Source organism: Solanum verrucosum, unplaced genomic scaffold (genome assembly GCF_900185275.1).
Source record: "Solanum verrucosum unplaced genomic scaffold, falcon-dt-bn FXZP01000279.1, whole genome shotgun sequence".
Lineage (NCBI taxonomy): Eukaryota > Viridiplantae > Streptophyta > Magnoliopsida > Solanales > Solanaceae > Solanum > Solanum verrucosum.
In genome coordinates this window covers 1553959-1574774 of record NW_026020289.1, presented here as the reverse complement: position 1 = coordinate 1574774, position 20816 = coordinate 1553959, and the positions used below count along the sequence as shown (strand labels likewise).

Below are 20816 nucleotides of genomic sequence, written 5' to 3'. Positions count from 1 at the left end.
CTTTGAGTATTATGGGATTTTATTTAAAGAGTTTTTAATTCCGCACTATTTTACATATCTAATGTGATGAATGCTAAGGGCTTGTATGAGACCTCCGAGAGGTCGAATACGCATGTTACGACTTGGGGGTGCTCTCGGGTCGTGACAGTTTCTATCTCATGCGATAATCATTTTGGGAACCCAAACTAACTGACGTAGAAGGAACCTATTTGGAAAGCCAGAATAACTGACGTAAAAGATTTCATTTGGGAAGGCAGACTAACTGGCGTAAAAGCTTCCATCTTATATTCATATCCTCTCGGTGCTAGGCATAATTCCCATTAAGTTCATGTTTATGAAAGAATGCACTAACAACCATCCAACATGATATCATGACATAACTCATAGATTCAATAGGTGAGAATGACCTTTCAACCTTAGAATCATTAATATGTGAGTAAACATTTCACATCATGTTCATAGTGTGTTCATGATTATAACCTTTCAATCAACACAACAATATTATCATATTAATAAACATTTCATGCATAGTCATGTGTAAGGGTATGGGGAGAATGATCTTTAAACAATACCACAATTACACAATAGTCATAGGATCTTCACTTTCTAAGTGAATCACAAGCTCATACACAATTTTCATCAACATGTACAAACCCTCATAATTTGCCCTACAAGGACTAGGAATCAAACTCAACCCAAACATGTAGAATTTTTACATTAGATAAGGGGAATATCATGATTCAACAACTCAATCAACACCTTAGTCAAATCATAGTCATTGTTCATGAATGGGGTGTGTGCGATTGTCCTTTCAATGACACAACAACAACATTATCATCATAGACACTTCACTCACAAAGTATGCATAAAACATGCACATAATATCATAATTGCTTCATAAACATAGAAACCTTGCTTTTCAATTTATTCACAAAGCACATGCATAATTCTCATAGTCATGTATATGTTCTTTATTCACAGCCCTTCAAGAACCCTAGATCACAATTCATGATTCACATCTTGCATCACTATTCTATACATGGATATTCACATATTTCAATTAGATTAACTACTATATGCATAATTTGATCACAATCCACCCACATCAATTATCACCCACACTTTGAGATCCAATTTGACAAAATAGGGGAATTCATGGATTCATAGGTAATTCATCATAAAAATAGTAGTAATTCTTCAAATTGATCATAATATAAGACAATAAACACATTCAAATCATTTTGAAAGTGAATCCATGCCATAGATTGAAAACCCTAGGTTTTGGAGAATTTCAACTTTGAGAAATAGAGTTTTGAAGGGCTTTATGGAAGGAAACTATCCATAAATCAAGACTACCATACCTTGATTGGAGATACTTCACGAAATTGGAGAGGAAAGATGAGTTCTTGAGCCTTTGTCTTCTAGTTCTTCTTCTTCTTCTTCAATGGTAGTTTCTAGTGAGAGAAATATTAGAGAGGGGAGTTGGTTTTTAGTTTGAGTCTTGAGAGTTATGAGGTGAAAAAGAGTTGGTTAATAGTTAAAAAGCACTTATATATGTATATTAAAATGAATTAAAACGACCCTACACTAAAATAATAACTTTTGGAATTAATGACTTTGACTTAGCCTTGGTCGAGATTAAGGGAGCACTACATGCCCCCATCCACGACCCCCACCCACGAGGCGTGGATGGATGCACGGACCATACTGGTCACCGTGGGTTGGGTCTGCAACCCCTCTTTTTTTCCAACTGAACACCCCCACTCACAAGACCCCACCTACGGGGCGTGAGTGGGTCTACGGACTATGCTGCTAAGTCGTAGCTCAGACAGAGACTTTGGGAAGTCCAGGGGAAGTCCAATTTTGACCTAAGAACCCACCTACGGGGCGTGGGTCCACCCACGACTTGTGGGTACCCATTTATTCGTGGGTGACAGTTGTCTTGACAGCTTTTTGGCTGCCTTCAAGCCCCTCCTCAAGGACTCTTGGTTGGTCCTTGGGGGGGGGGAGGGTCATGCCTTGACGTTTAAGTCCTAAAACATAAGTACTAAGTAGGGGAGGTTATTTTAAGACTCTTATCTTTACGTTAAATCCCATTTAGGCTACTAGACTACATATTAGGCTCTAGCTTAGTTCATTAGTTTTTCTGGAGTGTTACAATAACTTAGATGTATGGCGTGAGGATGAACAAGTCCATCACTGTGGGAAGCCTTACATACCTGAAAAGAACGATGTTCTTGGTGAAATCCACAAGTCTTGAAGAACGCTTGAACTTAGCCCTTTTTCTCTTCTTGAAACCTCGCTCTAAATCCCTAGGTGTGTACGAACGTGAAAAAGTGGTCTAAATCCTATTAGACCCTTATTTGGGGTGAACAAAACGTGGTTAGGCCTAGTGGGAAAAGGAAAAGACCAAAATACCATTTTTCCAAAATTGATGAATTGTAGAGAGGCTTCACTCAAATGGGCATAACCTTTTACTCCGAGCTCGAAATTAAACAAACTTGGAGGCGTTGGAAAGAGGACTCAAAGACCTTCAATTTTATAGCTCATGGGCTATCTAATTCTTCATGTGATAAAAGATATGGTCGTTTGAAGTTGACCCAAAACTAAAAATTGATGGATGACTTATACGGACCTCTATTTAGCTCTTTCGAAGTCCGAGGTGTTACATTAACACATGCACATTATGTAATATAGTAAAGTACATAAACATCATGTAGTAAACATAGCCTAATGAATAAGGTGATTTCTAATTCTAATAACAAACAGGTTTGAATCCTTATTGTGATATTATTTTTGCAAAAGAAATAAATGCATCATAAAATGATACGACATGAAATGCATGTTTGTAATATTTCACGCCATATCCTTATTGTAAAATGCATGTTTGTAATAAAATGATACATCATGAAATGCTAAATGAGATTTTATTTATAATATTTTTTTTGTCAAACATCCATTTCATGATGTTCACAAAAATCTTGTATTTTTAGTTTTTATAATTAATTCAATGGAAATAGACTAATTTAAAAAATATAAATCAATTATTTTCTTCATAATATTAGGTAGGATTATATGTTTATTGATTAATAGATTTTAAAAAGATAATATGTATCTTAAATATTTAATTTAGTATCATTTATAAAGTTTCTTATTTGTCTAATGTAAATTTTAAATGATTAACTTTTATTTTTTTTAAAAATTAATATAATCTTATAATTATAATTGTGCAACCAAACTATACAATTACAATTACACTGTAATTACACTATGACAAATAAATAGGTTAGTGTAATTAGTAGGTAGTGTAATTATTAGGCAGTGTAATTACTACCCTACACCAATTTCAATTAACGCGTGACTTTCCAAAAAAATCCTTAATATATTCAATGGGTAATATTGTGATACCCATATTATATATTCTCTCCGTTCAATAATAGTTGTCCATTCTACTATTTTGAGAGGTCCAACTATACTAGTCTACTTTATGAAATGTATAGATAATTCTGCACTTTGTTCCTAATTTACCCTTATCATTAATTATAATCATTTGTCTATTACATTTTTCAAAATATTGTATTTATTATATTGAAAGGTGATATTGTAAAATCACTCTTCTATTTATAATTTCTTAAAAAGTGGGCAAAGTTACTAACGGGGATAGAAAGGATATTATTTATTAAAGTGCATGTCAAATAGTGGACAACTTTGTTATTGGATAGATGAAGTAATTTTTTTGACACAATATTTAATATTATTTATTGTTTAACTACACATATAAAAGGACATTTATTCAGCAAAGCCCTATAATTCATTTTGATGTCAGGCAACGCGTGATTAGAATCTATCGACCCCTGTCCACCGCCGGCGACCAACAGCGAACAACGACGACAGAGTGAAGGTTCTATTGCTTCTCTTTTTCATTTTGCTACTGTTCATCTCATGCTCGTTGAGTGAAATGTCTTTTTAACTACTATTTCTGTCATAGAAACTCACGCTCAAGCTTAAAAACTAGGAGAAACACTTAATTATACTAATAGACACAGGAAATGATGTTATGCATGTAATCTGAGATATTTCTCCTTTGAATTTGAGTGTTTTTAGTGCCTTTCTTAAGGCATTACATAAATGTAGTATAATTAAGAAAATTCATGGCTCCAGTAGTGTTTTTTTTTTTTCCAGATTTTTAATAGCAATGATTGATTTTGGTAAATCACATAAATTTGTGTTTGAGTGTTTCCACAACCATATTTTTGATGAAGATGCTAGCTATCTCATTCTTCCTAGAAAGAATGGTGGAGGAAATCCAATTTCCTATGTAATTTCAGACTTTAATTTTTAATAAAAATTGAAACAAAATTTATTATTCAGAAAGTAGGATTAGTGTAAAATATTATAACTACATTCAATTCCAAGCTAGGTGGCATCACCTATATGAATTACGTAGGAAAAGAGCAAGATATATCTATGACGATAAGGAAGAAAAACTGAATCAGATACAAAGCTAAATGCATTCGGGGGGACAATTGTACGTTCCTGTTTCTTCTAGTCATGGGATCTGAGGATGTGAAGGTCATCGTATATATATATCCTATTAAGCTATTTATGTTTTCTGGATAGTGCCAGCATAAGATTGACTTGGAATTTGAAGGTTTTGCACTAAAAGTTATGGTCAATTTATACTCGAGGGCTCTTTAATTGGATCTTTCAGATTACTTTTTGTTCCTACATACCTCGGCTACTTCCTTCTTATTAATTCTTTTAATTTTTCAATTATACTGGTTGGACTTGGTCTAGACAAATTAGTATTATTATTGCAGGGGTTGTCTTTAGTTGAGTTGTTGTTGTGGATGTTTTAAGTCAGGACTTGCTGGTCGAATGTTGGTCTGTTAGAATGAAGTTGACTGTAAAGTCGCTTGAAAGATTATTCCGTAAAACCTCAGGGTCCTGGCACTATTTTCTTCTTTTTTTTTTTTTTCTGTACCGTTTGAAACAGTTGCAACCGCAATGATGAGTAGCCATTTTCTAAAATGATGCGTCTTTTAGACCCCCTTACTCTGTTAAAATTTCACATCTACAACAGGACCTAGCTAGCTTTCAAGACTTTTAACTAATATATGCTCGACATCAAATATATAAACTAGTCAGCAAACTAAAATGAGTTTCTTTTCAGTTGCCTAACGTCTGGTCAAGTGGTCTGAATTCTTAAAAATATGGAATTTTGATATCTACAGCCTCGGATTAGATTCTTCTTTTTCTATAGCATATGTACTAATCTGCATATCGACCTTTATCTAGAAGCTAACTCCAGTGGTCTTCAATTTTAAATGGAAAAAGAATAAAATATATATGAAGGTTTGCTACGATTTACGCTTAATAGTTACTTCACCACTTGGTGTGAAAGGAAACTCTGCAAGCTACTGATTTCTTTGACAGATTTTCCTTGATAAGAAAATTTGATCGCAGTTTTTTGTTATTATTTTGTTTCAATTGTCAATTAATGCAAATCCTGTAGTTGTTCATGATCCGTTGAGGTTCAATCAAGGTGGTCATGCTGATTCCTTTTCTTTTACAAGGGACACAATGCAAAATGGAACTGCTGAGGTAGCTGTCTACAATTCCAAGGTTGTTAACATTATGCAAGAAGTTTGCACCAGTTGTATCATTTCATCTTGCTGGAAATGTAATCTGTAAAATTAGTTCTTTCAGAAAGATTATTTATATACACAATATTATTTAACATACTTTCTATTATTCCCTTCCTTTTCAAAATATTACTAAAATCTCTTTTTTTACTCCCTTAAACCTAGCTTCCGGATACATAACTCCCCATCTCCTAATCCATGTTTATCTCCCCTTTTTTCACTCCTTCAATCACTCCCTATTTTTTCTCCAATAATCTTATCATTTCAATTTTGAATTTCAAGATGTTTCTCACTCTAGTCAAACGATTTCATCATTTTAGGTATTGTTTTAATTTCCTTTTTTTTACTCATAGTTCATACTTCTTTTTTCTTCATTAAAATTTTGATACATTATGGATGATGCTCCTTCATTAAGTATAGGGATTACCCAAATAATGTCATCTAACACTAATCGTGTTTAGGACAATGAAGACGTCGGTTGGGTTGAAAATAGATCGAAAAAATTGTCTGATCCTCTAGTAATGGCCAATGTGAGTATTGAGAATGTGAAGAAGGACATGCCTTCTTCTTCAAAAGCGAAGGTTGAAAAAACCCCTAAAAAAAGGGGTAGAAAAGTATCATCTCCAATTTCTCGGCCTAGTCTACCCAAGGTAATGAGTTTCGATCTATTTCTGTGTTTTATTTGTTGTTCAATCTTCCATTTAGTTGTCTATTTAAATATATGATACATAACTGAAAAATTAATGTTATTATATTACAATGTATAATTATTCAATTTATTTTTTGATACATAAAACCCTAACATTGTCAAGTTGTTCTCAATGTATCAAGATATAAATACAAGATAATGTATTGTATTATGTATCAATCCCAACATATCATATACATGATACAAAAATATAATGTTGAGTTGTTCTCAATCTTTTCATTAAGTGATACAAAAAATTTGTCACATATTGTTCTCAGTGTATCAAGTTGTAAATATACTGTAACAGGCTAAATTATGTATCAATCCCAACTAATGACATATATTATGTTGTAATCTGCTTATTTAAGTACCAAACCCAACTTATCATCTACATGATACAAAAATAACATCATTGAAGTTGTCAAATATCAATTTATAATGAATTTCCAAATTCAAATATATGATTTACACATTTATTAAGGTCTAGTGGGTTTCATATACAAATATTAATATTATGTATCAGATACAAATATAAGTCATTGTAAATTCAATTGTCCATTATTCAACATATATCATGTTTATATTATTTTATGTGTTTAACTGTTGTTCATTTGTCTCATTATAGTCTGTGAAATACAAGATAAAACAAATTCCTATCCACTCTTTGAGGTTTGGTTCGACCTACAACATGAATTTTGTAGAAGATTTGAATTTGTCCATAGGGGTTAAGGGTGTTGAATTATTTAAGAATACAATTTTTGGTCCATATCTCAACATCCCTAACTGCAATTACCAAGGGCAAATAGCAAAGTGTCTGCTACTACTTGAGCTGGAGCAGGATGACATAGATGAGCTTCATATTCGTCATGCAAGCGGGAATATTTTGCATTTCACTATCAAAGAATTTGCAATTATTACTGGCCTGAAATGCACAGGGAATGTTGATGAATTTAGATATCCTAATTCCACTCATAGCAGGTTGATTCAAAGATACTTCCCTGAGTCAAAAGATAGTGTAAACAAGGGTCGTTTAGTTCAAAGATTTTTGATGGGTGAATGGGAGAACAATCAGGATGCCGTTGAAATGGCAATCCTATATTTCATTCACACGTTTGTTTTTTCCCAACTCGGTGATACAAATATACCTATCCACCATTTCTTTATGGTTGAAGACGGAAGGTATCAAAAATATCCATGGGGACAAATTGCATTCTCAAAATTGATGAAAACATTGAGACAAAAGTTCACCAAAGAAAAGAAGTTGTATCGATTAGCCGGGATGCCATATTCTCTTAATGTTTGGATATATGAATGTGCCTCTATAATCAGTGATGAAATTGCTGTCAAAGAGGGAAGTTATATACCGAGGATATGCAACTGGCGAGTTGTGGGGGTCAAGCCAAAATTTGACATGTTTATGTCTAGCATTTTCACTCAGGTAATGTTTGTTTTGATCAAATTTGACATTTTAATGTCTAGCATTTTCACTCAAGTAATGTTTGTTTTGACAGTGTACAGTGAACAATTTTCACTTCATATTATTGTATCATTTTTGTGATTAGTGATACATAATCCTGTTTATTATGTTAATTTACATATGCAATCCAGAATGCTTGCAATGATATACATCCAACAACGGAGGAAATGTCAACACTTGATTTGCCTGCTAATGTTAATACTTCTCCTTCTGAACCTCATACTTCAGCTGCCAAGTCCAAGCAGGTTCAACCACAAGACCTTCTCGAATTTGAGAACTTTTCTACTAATCATACGGATCAATTTTTAAGGAGATCAAGACGCATGTCTACTACATCATCTACACCCCCTCCAAAGAGGAGAAGGAATGCTCATCCAGCCAAACCAAAGGTTACTCAAGTTAACCAACCAGAACAATTAGTTGTGCAAACAAAACAAAAAATTCCAATTCCAGATTCAGGTGGTAATTTATTTGATATTCATGGTCCTTCATTTGATCGTAAAGAATCTTCTGATAAATCAGGTATTAAACAAGTTAAGAAATACCTGAAGAAATACGTAAGTGATTGTAATAATTAGTTTTTAATATGTATATTTGTACAATAATTACATATTAACTTATTTTTATATATTTTCAGGTTGACAAAAAATTTCAGCATTTAAAGGATTTAATCAAATTAAACCACATCGAGTTGCTGAATGTTGTTCGGAATCCAGATAAGCAAGAAGAAGAGGTAGTAGTTTATTTATCAAATACTTACCGTTAAAACAAATTTCTTTGTTTGATATGAATCTTTTTTTCTTCATGAAGAATATTGCTGGCACATCTATTCCAACTACCGTGTCAGGTTTTCAAGAAGACCATCTTTCCCACCCACCTAGCACTGACCAGATGTTTGAACAACGAAGTTCATCGATTGCGATGGACTTTCCCAACAATGATCCAATTGAGGTAGATGTTGTGGAGGCTCAAGAACAAAATCATATTCCCGAACAGAATCATGTAGAAGTAAGTATATGATACGTATTTTTTTACAACCCCCCCCCCCCCCCCCCACACACACACACACACACTTGTTTGATACATTGATATATTCAATATTACATTTTATTCAGTTTATTTTAATGTATCAGTCTAATATCTTTTTTTTTTGATAAATTGTATTAGTCTAATATCAATTTTTTAAAATATGCAGTTTATATTGATACAATATTCAGTCTAAAATCATTGATACATTAATTAATTACTGATAATTTCATATTACAAACATAGGATGTTGATACATGCAAGGATAAAGAAGGCATGAATGATGTATCAGATCTTCCACACACGACAAATGTTCATGATAAAGCAAGTGTATCTAAGAATGATAATGTAAGTTCAAATTTATATATGTGATACATTAATTTATCAATGTATTGTTGTACCTCATCCCTTTTTAGGAATATGAAGCAATTGGAGGCTCCAAAATATCTCAACAAGAAAATTTGGATGAAGTACAACATAATGTCATTAAATCAGATGCAGTTGTAGGATCGAATGATAAATCGGTAAATATTACAATAATTTATCGCATTTTGTAATTGTTTGTTCATTCATCTAATTTATATTATACTTGTTTCAAACCATATAGGATTCTACAACTTCGAATTCAATATCATCTGATACTCAAGAAGCAGTAAATGCACTCCTTTATGGCCTTCGCGCTCCTATGAATGCTCAACCTCTGCAAACTGTCACTCCCCAACAGGTAACCGGTACCCATGATCTGATATCGGACATCATGTTACCCATGTATATAAACAGGAAATGAAATAGTGGTGCATGAAGAGTCAAAAACTCTTGTTCAACGATTGAGACTGTCATCAAAGATCTTTGAATTACCATACTTGACTAAATTTGGGTCTAGTAACATGTTAACATTGCCCATTATATAATATAGTAAAACACATAAACATCATGTAGTAACCACTAGGGTGATTTCTAATTCTAATAACAATCGTGGGTTCAAATCCTTATTGTGAATTTGTTTTTTTGGAAAAAAAAATGCAGCATAAAATGATATGACATGAAATGCATGTTCGTAATATATCACGCCATATCCTTATTGTGAAATGCATGTTTGTAATAAAATGATAGATCATGAAATGCTAAATGATATTTTATGTATAATTTTTTTTTTTGTCAAATATGCATTTTATGGTGTTCACACAAATCTTGTACTTTTAGTTTTTTTGATTAAGTCAATTGAAATATATTAATTTAAAGAATATAAATCAATTATTTTCTTTATAATATTAGGTAAGAACATATGTTTATTGATTAGTATATTTTCAAATGATAATGCGTATTTTACATATTTAATTTAGTATCATTTATAAAGTTCCTTATTTTTCTAATATAAAATTTAAATTATTAACTTTAATTTTTAAAATTTAATATAATCTTATGATTACAATTGTTCAACCAAACAATACATTTGTAACTATACTACGACAAACAAATAGGTCAGTGTAATTCTTAGGTTGATAATTATTACCTACATCATTCCAATTACTAGGGTCTAAGTGGCTTTCCAAACATACCTTTAATATTTTCAAAAGATAATATAGAAATATTACTCCTATTAGTTATTATTTATGTTTATTAAGGTGTGTGCCAAATTAATAGTGGACAATTATAAATTAATATAATATCTATTCTTATTCATTGTTTAAGTACACATATATGTGGACATTTATTCAGCAAAGCCCTATAATTCATTTTGCTGTCAGGCAACGCGCGATTGCCTGTTTCCTCTGCATAGAATCTATCGACACCTGTCCACCGCCGGCGACCAACAGCGAACAACGACGGGGCGAATGCCGATGAACGACGACAGAGTGAAGGTTCTATTGCTTCTCTTTTTCATTTTGCTACTGTTCATCTCCTGCTCGTTGAGTGAAATGTCTTTTTAACTACTATTTCTGTTATAGAAACTCACGCTCCAGCTTAAAAACTACGAGAAACACTTAATTATACCAATAGACACAGGAAATGATGTCATGCATGTAATCTGAGATATTTCTCCTTTGAATTTGAGTGTCTTTAGTGCCTTTCTTAAGGCATTACATAAATGTAGTATAATTAAGAAGATTTATGGCTCAAGATATGTTTTTTTCCAGTTTTTTAATAGCAATTGTTGATTTTGGCTAATCGCATAGTTCTGTGTTTGATTATTTCCACAACTACATTTTTGATGAAGATGCTAGCTATCTCCTTCTTCTTAGAAAGAATGGTGGAGGAAGCTGCTCAACAAATCTAAATTCCATAGTAAATTCAGACTTTAATTTTTGAGAAAATTGAAACAAAATTTATTATTCAGAAAGTAGGCGTGAAAGTACCATTAGTGTAAAAAATAACAACTACATTCAATTCCAAGCTAGGTGGCATCACCTGTATGCATTACGTAGGAAGAGAGCAAGATATCTGTGATAAGGAAGAAAAACTGGCTCAGATATAAAGCTAAATGCATTTGGGGGACAGTTGGACTTTCCTGATTCTTCTAGTCATGGGATCTGAGGATGTGAAGGTTGTCATATATATCCTATTAAGCTATTTATGTTTTCTGGATAGTGCCAGCATAAGATTGGCTTGGAATTCGAAGGTTTTGCACTAAAAGTTATGGTCAATTTATACTCGAGGGCTCTTTAATTGGATCTTTCAGATTACTTTTTGTCCCTACCTCGACTATTTCCTTCTTATTCTTTTAATTTTTCAATTATACTGGTTGGACTTGGTCTAGACAAATTATTATTATTATTATTATTTTGGGGGTGGGGGGAAGGGGTTGTCTTTAGTTGAATTGCTGCTGTGGATGGTATAAGGCAGGACTTGCTGGTCGAATGTTGGTCTGTCAGAATGAAGTTGACTGTAAAGTCGCTTGCCAGATTATTCTGTAAAACCTCAGGGTCCTGACACTACTTTCTTCTTCTTTTATTTTTTCTGCACTGTTTGGAACAGTTGCAACCGCAATGATGAGTAGCCATATTCTATAATGATGCGTCTTTTAGACCCCCTTAGGCCCTAACTCTGTTAAAATTTCATATCTACAACAGGACCTATCTTTCAAGACTTTAACTAATGTATGCTTGACATCAAATATATAAACTAGTCTGCAAACTAAAATGAGTTTCTTTTCAGTTGCCTAACGTCTGGTCAAGTGGTCTGAATTCCTAAAAATGTGGAATTTTTATATCTACAGCCTCGGATTAGATTCTCCTTTTTCTATAGCATATATGCTAATCTGCATATCGACCTTTATCTAGAAGGTAACTCCAGTGGACTTCAATTCTAAATGGAAAAAGAATAAAATATGTATGAAGGTTTGCTACGATTTACACTTAATAGTTACTTCAACACTTGGTGTGATAGGAAACTCTGCAAGCTACTGATTAGATGTCTTTGGCAGATTTTCCTTGATGAGAAAATTTGATCACAGTTTTTTGTTATTATTTTGTTTCAGTTGCCAATTAATGCTAATCCAGTAGTTGTGCATGATCCGTTGAGGTTCAATCAAGGTGGTCAGTCTGATCCCTATTCTTTTGCAAGGGACACAATGCAAAATGGAACTGCCGAGGCAGCTGTCTACAATTCCAAGGTTGTTAACATTATGCAAGAAGTTTGCACCAGTTGTATCATTTCATCTTGCTGGAAATGTAATCTGTAAATTAGTGTTTTCTTGTGATTAATGGATTATCCATTCACAACTGTTACTTGAGATTTACCACATTTTTAATATTTTGCAAAATCAATCAGTCAAAAGTACCAGCTGTATACTGCAGAAACTTGAGGATGCTGTGCATGAGATGGGTCTGAAACTTAAACATCATGAAGAGAATATCAGTTTCCTAAAAGCTCAGAAGAACAGATTGGATAATTCAATCTTAGATATGCACGGTACCTTCCTTTTCGCTAAGTTCAGTGAGTAGTGTGAAGTGGTGCATGTGTAAATCTAATAGGGTCATTCTAGTAGCTATTTTTGTTGCATCGGTGGGTTTCCTTTAATCGATGAATTTACTCTTTGTATTATGAAGTTAAGTATTCACATGAGAGAACTACAATATCAAGATCTCTTTTTCACATTTTGTGTTTGTGGGTACTGTAGTTGCTCTTTGCAAGTATCAGACAGCAAGCGAATCTGGTTCTGAAAATGAGGAACTTTCCCATGTACAGAGTGAGGAGGAGACACTTGGACACATCTTTGTACATGAGAAATCTGCAGCTGGCATCTGGTACGAGCTAAAACGTCATCATGGAACTCAAGCTTCTCATCTTCCTTTGATGAAGGATGTTGTGGGAATTGTTGCTATGCTTGGGAACGTTGATGACGATAATCTTAGCAGGTTAATTTTATGCCAATTTCTGTATTTTATTGCCTTTTTAGCCATAATAAATCTGCATTACAATTTTTGCTTAGCTACATTACAGTTCTTCCCAGTTTTCTTCAGCCATGTCCTTGAAAGTTGAAATTATAGAATCTTTTGTTTCTGTCTCAATTAGAAAGATGACATGTGGCCAGCTTAAGATTAAGAAGTAAAGATTTAGTTACGTAATGATATTCTTATTGATTAGAGATGTGCTTAAAACAATTGTGTGCAAAAATGGGGTTGTTTGTATATAGGTTTTCACTTCAGCAATAAGTAAATATATTGTGGTGTTAATGTTAGCTTCTTATCGTGGATATTGAAGTTTGCATCTCATGGGAAGTGTTAAGGATTAATGTCATGGCCTGAAATCCTAAGCCATGATGGCACCTGCCCGAACGCCATATGTGAAGCATTCATCATTCCAAGTCCATTTCATTTATCGAAAAGAGGGAGTAAAAGCAACAAATAGAATCTATCCATTAAGAAAGCGATAGAATGAAAGAGTGCAAAATGTACGAGCTACAACCCCCACAATTTGGTGACATGAGTACAAAGCTTCTAATTTTCTCTCTGTAACACCACCCGATCACCTCAAGAACCACACCATCCATTCCCGCAAGTCAAATAGCATAATAAGGTTACAAGGAAGGCCAAATTGGGAAAAGGAGTTCAAAAGCACAAAATGACCATGCGGGTCGTTACATAATGTATGTAAAAAATATACATATATCTTTTCGAGTGAGAACTGTAATTGATAAACAAATTTCTCATTAAGAATTATTATTATTTATAATCGACCCTATGTAAAGCAATGACGAGAGTTGATCTTACCATACCAGCCTCCACGCTCACTCAACAGAAAATCAGAGTCCAATATATTAATCAGAAATCAATAGAATATTAGGATAGAGGAAATAATCAGCTGAACTCAGAGTCTACCAATAGTCTACTATCACAAGTAAGATCAGTTCAACAGGTAAGAAGTCACATAAAGCATACAAATTGATATTATGCAATGGATGTGATATGCTGGCTAATGCACCAATACACACACGCCACCTGCTTTAGGCTGGTTGTGCTCCATTGGGGACTCGCGAGGTCCATGTACTACCTTCAGATCTTGCCTGTAGGCTATCGGAGAAAAACCAAATGAAAGGAAACTGTATCTCAATACCTTTGGATCCTGTACATAGGCTATTGGAAAAGAACCATATGATTCATCAATGTACTATGTATGTGAACTCATACGAAAGCATGAGTAAATTCCCCAGATACGAAAAATATATGTCATGAACATATATAAATGCCTTTTCATCAAATCAACGCTCTAAGTTTATGGATAATCATGAATCATGAATGTCATGCCAATTGAGTGGTCATTTAACAACCAAAAAGCTCATATATCATGCTCCAACATAGTCAGCATTCGACTTCTACCCTTATCATGGCACCAGTACATGCATAAGTACTCGTCATCTCACTTGTACGGAACTCCCAACGCCTTTACCCCTTCACATCAGCATTTACCAACACAAACACTTTAAAAGAGTTTAGAAAGTCTCAACTTGCCTTAAACCCCAAGCACAAAATGTCCTGTGTTCGTGGGATTTGATGTTGAGTAATATTTGTTCCTCACATTTTCTCTTACCTGCCTCCATGTTTTTGTTACACATCTCTGTAGTCTCAAAGAACATTCAGAAAAACATGAATCTCTTTCTGTTTAAATTAGTTATGATGATATGGGAACTTGGGAAGCATGCTGTTTCAAGTAGGGGAAATAATGACAGTTTTTTCTGTTGATGGTTGACATGTATATTTGATCTCTTAAATCCAGGCTCCTCTCAGATTATTTGGGACTTGAGACTATGCTAGCAATTGTTTGCAAGACGTGTGATGGTATTAAAGCGCTGGAGACATACGACAAGGAAGGTCACATAAACAAAACTTTGGGTCTTCATGGACTTGGAGCTTCTATTGGAAAGCCTTTGGATGGCCGCTTTCTTGTTATCTGTCTTGAAAAATTAAGGTTTGAGGTCAAAAATATGTTTCTTGTAAAAACTGATGCATCTCTTTTACATACATATGACCCCTTTCCTTCTTTCGGTTCATTTTAGACCATATGCTGATGATTTCATAGCTGATGACCCTCAAAGGAGGCTTGATATTCTGAAGCCAAGATTACCCAATGGGGACTCTCCACCTGGTTTTCTTGGTTTTGCTGTGAATATGGTCAACATAGACAGTGTGAACTTATATTGTGCTACAAGCTCCGGTCATGGTCTAAGAGAGACTCTTTTCTATAACCTGTTTTCCCGCTTGCACGTATACAAGACAAGAGAAGATATGCTACAGGCTCTCCCTTGTATTAGACATGGAGCCATATCCCTGGATGGTGGGATGATAAAGCATAACGGTGTGTTCTCCCTGGGCAAGAGGTAAAGAAGCTTGTCTTAAAAAGTTATTTCTCTGTATTTCGGGAACTGCAGAAACAATTCTTTTCTATTTTCATCTGTTTAGAACTCAATCATGGATGACATGGAGGTGCGTACTTTTTCAGGTCGTATGGGTGGTGATACCCTAAATTTATTGATCTCCAAATAACTTGATTCTTTCTGAGTGATATACCATTATAATACCTTGTCTTAACTTTGTGCATTAGTTCTGAAGCGGATATGTTTATTGTTTATACTTTTGTGATGGAGCTTTAAGTTTGTGAGTTCAGTAGTACAGCCTTCATGAACTTGCTAAAATCTGTCTCTGATGGTCTCCAACACTGTGTTTATTGTACTTTATTGTACAGCCTTCGGCCTTCTGTCATTTATGCATACTCAGCAAGGATGCTCCAAACCGTTTTTATCAATATGTTTTTATTGTACTTCATTTCAATTATGGTTGACATACTATTTATCAGTGAATTTCTTCATCCAAAGATCAACAAGAGACCACACTAAATCATATAATATAATCAAGAAAGATAACCCTATCATAAAATATCTGAATTTGAGAGAGTAGTTCATGCAATTTTCAGGGATTGGACCCAAGGTAATAGTCACATACATTTCAGCCAATTATCTTCTCTTGCGCTCTCTTAGGCAGAATGTCTCCTCCTAGGTTTATATTGATATAGCATAACTAAGTTGTCGTAAAATTTTATATTCTGAATTTAAGTTGGTGTTGTCTTTTTTTTTCCTTTGTATTCTTGTGTAAAGGGAAATAAATGTGAAATTCCCAAAGAGCTCTGGAAGGTCAAATCTGCCGCAAAACTACTTCGAAATTGAAAGACAGATAAAGGAGATGAGGTGGAAAAAAGAAAGAACTGTAGAAGATATGCAGAGGGAACAGGCTTTGCTAGAACGTTCAAGGTTCAATTTTGATATAAAGAAGCAAGAGTATTTGAAGTTTCTTGCACAAAGCTCAACCTATGCAACACAGGTAATGAAACAGTAGCTTTCTCGGCTTGCAATATGCTAGTCATTGGTCAATTCTGAGCAGTTTGTGTTGCTGATAGTAAGTAGACAATGAATTTCAGTTATCTCTGAGTTGGTTCTACTGAAGGCATGGACATTTTTAACTTGATCATCATTAATATTGTCCATGAAAGATTCAGCTTTATTTGATTGGAAGTAACTTTTGATAAATGCAAACATTTACTACTATTATGCTTAGCTGAGGATTCTGCATGGAGACAACATGAGAGTTGTATGTTTTCCTGGAAACTACTTAGTGTGTACCTTCTATGTTATGTCAGTACTGGTTCTTTTCATTAAGCAATCTAAAGATCTAGAAATTGGAATGCTAAAATCCTGATGGTTTGACTTGGATGGTTAATGGTTTCACGGGAAAGTGCAGAAATGGTTTTTGGCAGGACGAAGTAAAGATATTTTTGTAGTAGTCTTCGCTGAGATCAGTTTCTGCTATTCGCTTTTAATTTTTAATAATTCTTTCTGTTTTATATTGAGCAAGTAATATCTACGACTTAATCTTGTCTACATATCATCTAAAGCCTCAGGTACTGAAGTGTTTGTAGAGTTCCGTAGCACTTTCAAAGACATGTTTATATTGAAGCTATTCAAGTAAAGGCTGTAGGCTCTGTTCCAAAATTGTAGGGAATATTAGATAACAAATAAAAGAGGGCTTCTAATATCTATTAGGCTTTGGAATATAGTTACTTTTCATATTTAGAGTTCTCAACTATCAAGTAGCAATATTAGAGAGGATGACTATTATAGGCAAGAATTCTGTGCAACTTGGGGAGAATCTTTTGCAAGTATTAAAAATAAAAGTTCTGATCTACCAACCGAATATTTAACCTATCCAATGGTGCGATCCTGCAAATAGAGCAAGAATGTTTCCCTTAGAAAGTACAAAATGGAAATCTGGACTGCCAAGTGCTTTTTTCAAGTGACAGTCTGAAGCACGTTTATCATGCCTTGAAGGAGAATGTAGTGGTGTAGGATAGGTGACTGGAAGGTGAAAGAGTACTTCTTGTCTTGAAGCTCTATAAGTATTCTGAAGTTCTGTTCTGTTATAGATCTATCTTCCCCATATGTAAAAGGGTAATCAGGATTACAGGAACAAAGGTTAAAGGTTTCTCAGATGAAACAGCAGGCGGTCTGTCATACCTATAAGAAAAAAGAAAATGGTTGTAGAAGACGTTGATTATCCCATATTGGTTTTATCATCGTGCAATGTCACCTTCCCTTTTGCTGGATAGGAATTGGGAAAAACAAAGAGATTAATTGTTAATACATGATAGAGTGTTAAGAGGCTTGTTGATATTGTTAACTGCGAAAGATTATATGAAGTTTAAAGATGTTAAATTATGAAGGCATTTCTCTGACATTGTCACAGGAGTACTCCTTTTGTCAAGCTTTCGATAAACATTCCTATTTGTGTATGATATATTGTTTCCATGAATGCAGCAGAGCTTCAAGCAGGAGGGGAGCACATAGCATGATTGACGGAAATCTGAGAGCATTTTGGGTATTGAACAAGAAGAAGCTCTATCAGTAATCAATCCTGCACCAACTCAGTCTGAAACGTTGTGTTTCAGGATTAATAGAATAGTCTTATGAATTCCTGATCATCGTCTAGCTCAGTTTCATGCATGTAACAAACTTAGGTACATGGTGATAACCTGTCCCAAGGTTATAGAATGTGTAGTTAACTGTGCATCGTCTTGTGGTAGTATTGCAAATTCCAGTTACTACTAAAACTGAAAATGGATTGTGATCCAACAAAGAAAATTTTCAACGAAAATGTGCCTTGAGCATGTTGGAAATAGTGGGCGTGAATGCTGTTATCCTCAAAATCAGATTCATCTGTTTGTGTTTGTGTTTGTGTTTGTGTAAACTGTAAAGACCAACCTGGCGTCTCAGAGTTGAAGACATTAATGTGTTTTCCAAAGTGTGTTTGATGAAGTCATATTTTAGTAATCTACGAGTAGGTTCAAGGTTTAGGTAAAAATCGATTCAAATGAAAACTAAACCAAACCAATTAAATAAATTAATTTTATTTTGGTTTGGTTTAAAAGTTGATAATATTTGGTAAATATATATTTAAATTCAAATGTTTTTAATCATAATAACAACATACGAGGGCTACTTCTGTTGGTGTATATATACAACCAAAACCAGACTACAAAAGGAGGGTATATGCAAGTGAACCTCAACAAAATAAAAGCACCAAGCCTATTAACTTTGTTGTAACCTCAATGATACATTCTCTCCACATTTTCATCTATTCATACATCTACAGTAAATTGGCATTTAAGCTGGAAGATGAAGACCCTAACTGTGCAATCCAAATAATACCATATATAGAGGCAATGAGAAGTGAAAATGTTATATCAACTAAACAATTAGCTATATTTTAGTTAGTACTCTGATATACTCTAATAAAACTTATAATATAGCAAAAAAATAATAATACTATATGTAAATGAAGAGAAGCCCTCGGAGCTAACAATAGAGTTATCTTTTTATGACCTGTAGGTCAAAAATTCAAACCGTGAAATTGAACACTAATACTTGCACCAGAGTGCATCACGTTCTCTTGGGATATGGAGCTTGGACCCTGACACCGCGTGAACTAGAATACTTCCTGCACCAAAAAGCCTTTTTTTAGGCTATAGGATAATTTTTTTCTTTTCAACAAAGAGATATTTGAATATACAAGGGTTGTTTCTTCAGAGAAAGAAAGCAATGAAGCAGAATTAAAGTGTCAAACGAGCGAGTAGAATCGAATATGAGTCGATCAAAAAACGAGTTAAATAAAAATGGATAAGTTACTCGACTTTACTCACATTTTAAGTGGGTAAAAACGAGTTATCCCATGGATAATATGGGTAATCATATTTATCCATATTATAATAGAAATCTTGTTAAAAGCTTTAAAAACAAAAAAACAAAATTATCACTTTACTCCACCCCCTACCAGCCCCCCCCCCACCCCACCCCATTCCATCCCAAAAAAAATTAACAAAATTTAAAAAAATTTCATTAAATTTTTTTAAAAAAAAATTACCACCCTACCCCCTACCAGCCCCCCCACACCCCGTACCCCTACCCCGTCCACACCCCATCCCAAAAAAAATTAACAAAATTTAAAAAAAATTCATTAAAATTTTAATTTTAAAAAAAAAAAAAATTACCACCCCACCCCCTACCTACCCCCCACACCCTCTACCCCCTACCCCCCCCCTCCACACCCCATTCAAAAAAAAATTGCCAAAATTTTAAAATTTTTCAATAATTTTTTTTTAAAAAAAAATTACCAACCCACTCCCCCACCCCTATCCCAAAAATAATGTAAAAAAAAGTTTCAGATTTTGTTTTTAAAAAAAAAATAAAATTCTTACTACCCCATCCTTTATCACTTTTTTTTATTTATGTGAATGCATATCTTTTACTTATTTTATCCATTTAACTACCTTTTACCTATTTTTAAATGAATTGGATACCTAACCCATTTAAAATGGATAAATATGAGCGGATATCCATATTAATTACCCACTCTGCCACCCCTGAGCAGAATGGATTATTGTTTGGTTAATGAAAAGAAAAGGATTACCTGCAAGTTGGAGGATTCAATACTGTTTCAGTTTCAGCGAAGCGTAGTGCCTCCTCTGCCATTGTAATAGCCCTTTTTGCCTCAGCAATAATAGCTTCTGCCGCTGCGATTGCAGCTTCTGCTTCTGCAATTGCATCTGAAATTGCTTGTGCGTTAAGCTCATGGCGGGGACTCTCTGCCGACTTCAAAACTTTGCTCTCTCCCATCCTAAATTGAAAATACAACAAGATTTGCGACTACAAAATCAGAGAACAGGGGGTTGACAGTTTTTTTTTTAACAACAAAGTTATATTTAGAAATATTATAAAGTATTTTTATGTATTATTTATAATTAAATAAAAATATTTTTATAAGGTTAGTTGGACTCTAAATTAATTATATTTAGAAATATTATAAAGTATTTTTATATATTATTAATATTTAAATAAAAAGTAAAAAAAAATTGCAAGTTAAGTTGGACTCCAAAAATAAGGGCTTCTTTTGCGGCTTGTCTTCTTCATCATTTTTCATCAAGCTTTTCTTCAATA

General features: G+C 33.9%; 2 protein-coding genes across 4 annotated transcripts; both read left to right on the top strand.

The window, feature by feature from the left end:
* Positions 1-5349: 5349 nt before the first annotated feature.
* Positions 5350-9623, top strand: LOC125834400 (uncharacterized). The gene is made up of 10 exons (XM_049513546.1): positions 5350-5355; positions 5467-5646; positions 6107-6295; positions 6959-7771; positions 7942-8367; positions 8448-8543; positions 8621-8818; positions 9083-9184; positions 9253-9360; positions 9444-9623. The coding sequence occupies exons 1-10, from the start codon at positions 5350-5352 to the stop codon at positions 9621-9623; spliced, it is 2298 nt and encodes a 765-aa protein (XP_049369503.1).
* A 926-nt stretch (positions 9624-10549) lies between these two features.
* On the top strand, positions 10550-18347 carry LOC125834416 (protein DEFECTIVE IN MERISTEM SILENCING 3). 3 transcript variants are annotated; one of them, XM_049513561.1, is made up of 8 exons: positions 10550-10698; positions 12315-12449; positions 12634-12748; positions 12957-13194; positions 15053-15244; positions 15333-15653; positions 16428-16650; positions 18141-18347. In XM_049513561.1, the coding sequence occupies exons 1-8, from the start codon at positions 10672-10674 to the stop codon at positions 18168-18170; spliced, it is 1281 nt and encodes a 426-aa protein (XP_049369518.1). In that variant the 5' UTR covers positions 10550-10671; the 3' UTR covers positions 18171-18347. The 3 variants fall into 3 exon arrangements, with proteins under 3 accessions (XP_049369518.1, XP_049369517.1, XP_049369516.1); XM_049513560.1 differs by having other exon boundaries at positions 12315-12507; positions 12608-12748; positions 18144-18347; XM_049513559.1 differs by having other exon boundaries at positions 12315-12507; positions 12608-12748.
* The last annotated feature ends 2469 nt before the right edge of the window (positions 18348-20816 follow it).

Excerpts from the sequence above, each read along its gene's own strand:
- LOC125834400 (XM_049513546.1), top strand. Across the intron at positions 6,296-6,958 it reads CTCGGCCTAGTCTACCCAAG|TCTGTGAAATACAAGATAAA; the intron begins GTAATGAGTTTC and ends GTCTCATTATAG. Across the intron at positions 8,368-8,447 it reads AGAAATACCTGAAGAAATAC|GTTGACAAAAAATTTCAGCA; the intron begins GTAAGTGATTGT and ends ATATATTTTCAG.
- LOC125834416 (XM_049513559.1), top strand. The coding sequence starts at position 10,672 with ATGCCGATGAACGACGACAGAGTGAAG. Across the intron at positions 12,749-12,956 it reads TTCAATCTTAGATATGCACG|TTGCTCTTTGCAAGTATCAG; the intron begins GTACCTTCCTTT and ends TGGGTACTGTAG. Across the intron at positions 15,654-16,427 it reads GTGTTCTCCCTGGGCAAGAG|GGAAATAAATGTGAAATTCC; the intron begins GTAAAGAAGCTT and ends TCTTGTGTAAAG.